Source organism: Ricinus communis, chromosome 10, assembly GCF_019578655.1.
Source record: "Ricinus communis isolate WT05 ecotype wild-type chromosome 10, ASM1957865v1, whole genome shotgun sequence".
Taxonomy (NCBI): domain Eukaryota; kingdom Viridiplantae; phylum Streptophyta; class Magnoliopsida; order Malpighiales; family Euphorbiaceae; genus Ricinus; species Ricinus communis.
The window spans coordinates 18748755-18756730 of NC_063265.1; the positions used below are offsets into that span (position 1 = coordinate 18748755).

The 7976-nt window shown below is 31.6% G+C and overlaps 1 protein-coding gene across 1 annotated transcript; it reads right to left on the bottom strand.

Annotated features, from left to right (window-relative positions):
• Positions 1-125: 125 nt before the first annotated feature.
• Positions 126-5349, bottom strand: LOC8277449 (CDK5RAP3-like protein). Its single transcript, XM_002532294.4, has 10 exons — positions 5189-5349; positions 4949-5083; positions 4249-4343; positions 4076-4170; positions 3824-3959; positions 3579-3728; positions 2291-2857; positions 1924-2132; positions 1392-1524; positions 126-403 (listed from the first exon to the last, which is right to left on the bottom strand). The coding sequence occupies exons 1-10, from the start codon at positions 5247-5249 to the stop codon at positions 272-274; spliced, it is 1713 nt and encodes a 570-aa protein (XP_002532340.1). The 5' UTR covers positions 5250-5349; the 3' UTR covers positions 126-271.
• Between the last annotated feature and the right edge of the window lie 2627 nt (positions 5350-7976).

Consider the following 7976-nt stretch of genomic DNA (forward strand, 5'->3'; position numbering starts at 1 on the left):
GAAAACCAAGGCATGTGCAAGCGTGCAGAAATAGCTTTGAGGTATATGTACAGGCATAAATACATAGCAATGACATTCCCAAAATCATTTCCATGTTCAGAAATTTTGACTGAATGGAACAAACAGAGTACCAATATAATATTTTTTTTATGCTTATGAGTTTCAGTTTACAGTAAGAGTAATTAAAGAAAAGAAAAAAGATGAAAGATTTAACAGCTATTGTCCACCTAACATCTCATTCTAAGAATAACATTCCCCCTGTCTCTCAAGTTCATCCACTTGGGCTGCTGTTCAATAAGGTATTGATCTCGCCTATTATATTAACAGGTCTGCCATCAAACATTGACGAAAGAGTGCCTTCACAAAGCTTCTTCAGCTCCCTGGTTTTTGCAAGAGCTGCTTCCTGCAATATTAAAGCAACAATGATTCAATATATTGTTTTCATGAAATCAACCAGATGATATATGCAACCCTTTGTAATATTTATATTTCATTCAAGAAAGATATTTGATTGCATTTAAGACTTCTTCTTGCTCCCCAGATATAAATAACCTAAGATAAGTTTAAATAATGCAAACCCTCCATTAGACAAATTAATCATTAGAGGGGAACCAACAGAATGTACCATGAATTAGCGACATATAATTTCACTAAATAAAAAGAGCCCATTCAATTAATCTGGTCAGTTACCTATTTATGCAGCAATTGATTCCAAATTAATAACACAATAAGATGTACACGCATATAAGGAGCACAAGCATTCTCTGTCCAATCAACAATCTACACCTAATACTCATTTAGTAAATGAATTCTAAAGCGAAGCAATATTGACAGGCAGACTCTTCAGATCTTACGATATAGTACACAGCAATATGGGAAATCAATAATCAGACAGGTATAAACAAGTATAGTATTCTGTCCGACATATACTCCAGAATATTGCAAGTTGTGTATGCATACAGTTAGTGTATAAGTTAATCAGCTCCAAAAATTCTATAAGTTCTTGAGACTTTTTTTCCATTCTCTTGTTAGGACAATTCAAGTTATAAAACTTCCAACCAAAAAGGAAAAAAGATTCAAAAACCTTTAACGGAATCATGGCTTTTGCTTGAAAATATAATTGTTCGATAAGGGACCAACAACCGAAATTCAAATTTGATTGAGGAGATTATCTCCATTATCCCAATTTTCATTTGTTCCTTAATTTCAAATGTGAATGAAAATAGATGTCCATTCTTAAGAGAGAAAAATGAGTTGCAAGAGAGAAATAGTGAATAGTAGGTCCAAAGCTAAACAACTTTTTTTTCTCCTATTGGGGAGAAATTTGAAGGGCTGAAATGGAATAACACAAGTTTTCTGGAACCAAAAAATTATAATGCAAAGAAACTTGCCTGCTTTGGCCATGAGGAAGATAAAGAATTGTGAAGCTCCATGCGTTTAGCAGCCAAGTCCTTCAATCCCTCTTTTAACTTCAATTCATGGTGCTTTTTTTCCTCCAATGTATTAACCAGTCTGTCCAGAAATCTGGATTCAGGCAGACACAATATATTTAAGTAACAATACAACTCATCACACTTATAATACAAAACAAAAACATTAGATGTTATTTGCTAAAGTTTCCATTTTTCACATTTTTTAAACTTAAATAATGCAAAAACAAGCCACTATTTGGCCTAAGTTACAGTTCAAACATATAATGTCTGATTCCTAGGACTGAGTTGACAGTCAGCTGGAAAATCAGTTTAGCAATTTCAACCTCTCCACTTCAACTACTAGTATTTATGAGATGCACCAAGAAAAAACATGAAGTTCTTTTATCCCAACCAATAACTTTTGTTCACCTAGAAAAGGAAGTTGCATTATAATATAGAAAAGAAAATGTAAGTGGCAAGGGATAAGACAATGTATATTGTCTGGGAGCACCTTTTGGAGTTAAGGATCATGATCAAATCGCGTGTTTTACGATTTGTCAGCAAGGAAATGACCAAGAAAACATCAGACAACATTGTCTCAATTGCATCAGGAGCATATTGCTGTAGCACCAAAGGAGAAACAGACTGAACTTGATGTTGCAAGGATAAAGTCTCTTCATTTCTCAACTCAGCCAATCGTTGATTCAAAAATGCTTTCATCTAATCCGAGACATTAATATCAAAAATCAACAGTCAAATAACGTATCAAACACAAAAGCTCCTCAAATCCATAGATAAATTGATATAATGGGAAAAAAAGGTTATACAAAAAAGCACAGTAATAGCCAACCACGTATTGAAATGAAATAAGGCTATACCTCATGTAGATCATCGAGCAGTTTATTCCTGTACTCAGTCCCCAAAAGCTGGCTCCTTTCTTCCTTCACTCCTGAGTTGTGAGTTAAAGAATCTGGGACATATTTCTGATTTTCCAGGCCAGTATTTGGCGAATCGACATCATCCACCACATCAATTTGAGGTGGTTCAACACTTATATCCCAAGATATTTCTGATACAGAAATCTCCGGATGCAAGTTATCTTCCCCTTTACTTGATGAGTTTAAATCAGATTCTACAGCTTCATTTTGTGATGAACTCTGCAAGATGTCACTAGCATTCACAATTTCATAAGGACCCAAACCATTACTACCATCATCTATTTCTTCCGTAGCACCAATGTCCCAGTCAATCTGAGTGCTATCAACAGAAATATCCCAGTCAATATTATCTGCAGTAACGTCCATGTCCCCTCTCACATGGCTTGTCTCATTGTGACTTAATTGAAGGTTCATGATATCAAGGATTTCTGGGCCAGCAGAAACATTTAAAGTTGGGGGATTTTCACGAATTTCTCTTAAGTTCCATAACACTATCCATGAAGATTTCTGCAATCACATTCATAAGCTGAATTAATTTCATGAAGTAAATTGACAGATTGAATAACTGAACCTTCATTTGCATGAATTGGGTATAATGCTTTATTTCACCCCAAAACTTCATAAGATTTCTCAATCTAGGCATATTTTTCCTTCAAAACTTCAATGTGGCTCCTAAAATATTTTGGTGCATTCATGACAAATAATAACATATTAGGCAATTAATATGCTTGAGTTACCAAAACAGAACAAATGCCATAGCAAAAGCTTAGACAGCACCATCTCCAATAGCTGCCAACTCCTTCAAGATAAAATAACTACCACCTGCCATATAAATCAAGGTAATGGAACCCAGCTAAATCCATTAGATGCATTTATACCAATGAAGAAAGGGCATGTAATGTGCCAAATTAACATTTAATTCAACATAAAGAACGCTAATGAGATGGCCAACTGTTTAGGATCATGCTTTTAAGATCTAACTGAGCACCGGTTATTGTTCAAGTTCATTCACTATCCAATATTCCATTCTTCAAGTTCTTGGTTGGAACAATTATTGTACGTGGACCCATTTAGGGGACAAAAAAATAAAAGAGGACAACCTTATGAAGTTTGAGGGAAAAATCTAGACTTGCGCTGCTTAATCTGGACATAAAACATGCTTCAACAGAATTAATATTGCAATACTTAGAAGAACAAGGGGAAAAAAAAAAGAACGTTGTTCCCTTACATCCTTTTCTGTATGAACATCTCTCACGAAAGTGGAATAAAACTCTATGGCCTTCAACATTGAATCACTATTTATAACTTCTAAAATTTGGTTAAATGTGCTTGGAAGCGATTTTGCAGTCTCTAAAAGTTCAGATCTAACATTGTTTCCCTGCAGAGTGAACAAAATTACTGAATTATGGACCATACGAGCAAAGACCTCCATCCAATTCGGCAACTATCAGTAGAAGGGAAAAAAATTATAACCTGCAATCCAAGCTCTTGACAAGCCTCCATATACTTAGCCGCTGAAAGAGATGCACTTCTTTTAATATCAGTTTCCTTGCGCTCTAGTTCTGCTAGTTGTTGCTGGATCTTTTGTACCTGCTTCTTCTGATATGGTCTTCACCATTCAAAAAAAAATTAAATATATTATCGATTCTAACAATCAAATTGGCTAACGCAAGTATTGAATATTCTCCTTTAAAATCAAGTGGGCAGCTCAAAATCCAAACTTACATTTCATAAGTTACATTTTGAATTATTATTTGTGCAGCCTCACCTAGGTAGATATGATCTTTCTCAAAAGAACGCACAATTGCCTCCCAAGCACCCTAAGAAATAATAAAATGCATTCTTAACAGTCATCAGAAAAATTTGAGGAAGAGAGGGACTAGAGATGACTGTCTTACAGCAGCACCTGATAGCCGGCCAAATATATTCCGGCTTTCTGGAGTTGTTTTCACAAGAGTATCATAAATCTTCTTCGCCTCTAAGTACCCAATCCCTGAAAACAGTAACTGATGATCAAAGTCAAACACCTGAAGACTTCTATGAATAAACAACTCAATGATAAAAGATCAAAATTCTTTCAGTTTTAGCAGAACTTGGATCTAAAAATTCCAAAAGAAATCCAACATTTGCACTATAAAATGAATTTCTGAACTCATCTTTAACAATGGCAGTGTAATCACATGTATTCCAGACCCAGACTATATAACTGACGCAAGAAGGGTAGAATGATTTCACTTATCAAATTGCTTGCAAGAGTTCAATTGAATTAAATTATTGCAATGTCTTTTTCTTATTTTTTGCATGATTTCATTTTTTTTCCTAAATGCTTGCTTTTTTCCTTTTAAGTTGAAAGAATCAAGTTCTAGCAACTATTCACCAAATTCAATTGAATTCTTGCATTTTTTGATATTTCAAACACATTCATCATTCTTTAAATCATGTTGATTCGATTTTAGACATGTAACAAAGAGTTGTAATTAACTTAGCCTTGTTCAAACATAGGGAATTAAATTGAAAAGTAAAATTTCTCCAATAATATAATAACCGAAATGTAAATACAAAAATTAATAGGAATAAGATCAAGAAAGAGAGAGAGACCTTCAGGTTCAAGAGTTTGGATATAGGGATCGATATCCTTAGGAAGAGATGATAACTCTTTTGAGATTCGAGCTCTAATGGCAGCAATCCGTTTTCTCCAATCTGACGGAATTCTTTTCCGATCAACCAGCCATTCTTTCAATTGAAAAAATCGAACAAAAACAAAAACCCATTAATTATTGCTCAAACTGTAAGGTTGAAGGAGTGTGTTTGCTTGGTTATGTGGATATAAAATGATACCTCCGAGCCGAGAAGACGTTATGTCGATTGGGAGATTGCGAATATCCTCTTGACCCTGCATTTTTCTGCACCACTTCAGCTGACAAGAGAGCTTCAAAGAAGAGTTTCGAATTCGCTTGTGTGCGTTTATACTGTTTCTTGTGCTTCTTTTTTTCTTTTTTTTCTGATGGATTTAAAGGAAATAAGAACAATTACATTTTTTTCTTATCTATTACCTCATAAGTGCATTTTATTTTTATTAATAACTACAATATCATTTTTTTCAAAAAAGAATTAGTACTTTTATATTGGCCTAGTTATTTAAAGATCCTCTAGTTTTACACATTTTAATAACTTTAACTCATTTTTTTAGATTTTGACCCAGATTAAAGCTGAAGTCACATAATTAGCAACATCAATTTGATTAATTTTTGGTAGTTTTTAAGGTTCATTTTAGCATTTTGTTTCTTCTTCTTTTTTTTCAATCTTTTAGATAATTATCTGAATTTTAGTGAGTGTGCATTCTATATGTTTTAAGTGAGCTTTCTTATTATCTAAAAATTTAGAAAATATAATTAAAAATTATATATATTTTATGTAGGATGAAGAAAATAATATTAAACATATATATATATATATATATAGAGAGAGAGAGAGAGAGAGATAATTAGGGGATTAAAAAGAAATCTAGATAAATTGATGAATTTGCAATATTCAATTTGTAGATGTACATTATCTTCATATTTTTATGCATAATACAGATAATTGGAAAGAATAAAAGAACATTTCAAGGAGTGTTTGGTTTACAAAATTACTAGAAAAGATGAATTAAAAATGTAACATCCTCGTATTTGAATTGTTAGAAAAAGAAAAACCTAAATATTATTATTTATAAAAAGAAACATATATATTTATTAGAAAACTCTATTTTGAAAATAACTTATTTTATAATAATAATAATTATACAATTACTGTGAAAACGATAAAAGTGCAGTGATTTTTATTATTGTACATATATGTATATGTTTTATTAATTATTACCTGAAAAGTGTTTATTATAGAAGATTAAATGGATTATTATGGTAACCTATGGATTTATTTAATATTCTTATAATATAATTCAACATAATAATTACATATTTCAGAAAAGGAATTCTATGTTCAATAAAATAAGAGAATTTAAATTTCTGGAATCACTTGATTGAGATTTTCAACTTTCTGACTAAAGTGATTTGGAATAGAAAATATAATGCAGGTATAAGACCGTGTAAATGAAAGAATGTCCAAGTAAATAATTAGAAAGAATAAGAGTAATATGGTCAAAACCTTTACAAATTAAGTCATATATATATATATATATATATATATATATATATATATATATATATATATATATATATATTATCCTAGTATTCTTACTTCGTCAATATTTGAAATAAAACTGAAAGTTATTATTTTTATTAAAGATTTATATAAAATAAAATAACTTATAACAATCGAGAGGTGAATTGGTTGTTTATAAAAATAAATTCAAATTAAGAATTTTTATTTTGAAAAATTTGAATTTTAAAACTAATATTAGTAGAAGCAATTAATGAAATCAATTAACCAATTCAATACGAGAATGCAAGCAATAAAGTAAATATAAGTAAAATAAAAGAGCTTAGAAAAGAGAAAATAAAATTCAAGAGTTTATAGTAGTTCGGCCAACTTCTTGCCTACATCCACTTTTTAAATTTTGCTTGAGATTTTCACTATCAATTATTCTTTTTTATGGGTATAAGATCAAATTCAAATGTTTGCAAGCTTACACTCAAACTTCTTACAGGTGTTTCAATGGCTAACACTCAAATCCAAGTATTTTCTATGGATAACACTCTAATCTAATCTAAGATTTTCAATCTTAGTTACAAAAACAATTAATTCCTTACACAAGTGCTCAGCCAAAACTTTTTGAGCTTTGTATATAGAAATCAATTAATTAACTACCCAATAATTTAAGCCCTCTTTTGAATCTTCAATACAAGAAGAATTTATGAAGAAATAGAGGTTGTTGAGAGATATAATAAATAGTAGGCTCAAGTAAATGCTCTTGCTTGACCTATAACACTTAAAAATGATGTTTAAATAGTTTTCGATGAAATAGAACCGTTATACCCTCACTAAATGCAAATATAGCCATTATAACAGCCTTTAAAAATGCAGCTTCACGGGTGGAAAAAAATTTTCATGGCCATGAAGCATTCGTGTGAAAATAGATTTAAAAAACTGGAACCATCATGGCATGAACAATAATACTTCACTGCTGAAAACTCTGGTTTCACGGGTTGGGAACTTTGGTGGTGACCTCTACTGTGACTTCTTGAAGATTCTGGAGAGTTGCCATCATTCATGGGCGTGAAGTTTTTCTTCACGGCGAGAGTTTTTTTCATGGCCGTGAATACTACTTTCATGGTTGGGAATATTGGCCCTGAATGCTTCTGTGGATTTTCTACTTTTGAGTCAAAGGCATGACCATTTGAAAACTCAAAATCTTGAGCTATATAACTCTAAATGGTAAACCATTTTTTTGGTTAAAAACCTTGGTCAATCCATTACAATATTTTAGTTTTGAAAAACTCCAAAATCAGTAATATTCATACTCCAAAAAATTAAAATATTTTATTATTCATCTAGTCTCGATAATTTGGACATGCTTCAGTATTTTGGCTATTGTGTTTTTTATAGACCTCGAATTGATGTAAGACCTTTTCCACGTGAAACTAGACTCCCATGGCTATCAATCTGAAGAATAACATATTAAAATTTC

What these genes read in the sequence shown, in the direction of transcription:
- LOC8277449 (XM_002532294.4), bottom strand. Translation starts at nt 5,249, where the DNA reads ATGCAGGGTCAAGAGGATATTCGCAATCTCCCAATCGACATAACGTCT. An exon ending in GTCAAGAGCTTGGATTGCAG is followed by an intron (nt 3,729 to 3,823) that starts GTTATAATTTTT and finishes TTCACTCTGCAG; the next exon opens with GGAAACAATGTTAGATCTGA. An exon ending in CTTCCTCATGGCCAAAGCAG is followed by an intron (nt 404 to 1,391) that starts GCAAGTTTCTTT and finishes TTAATATTGCAG; the next exon opens with GAAGCAGCTCTTGCAAAAAC.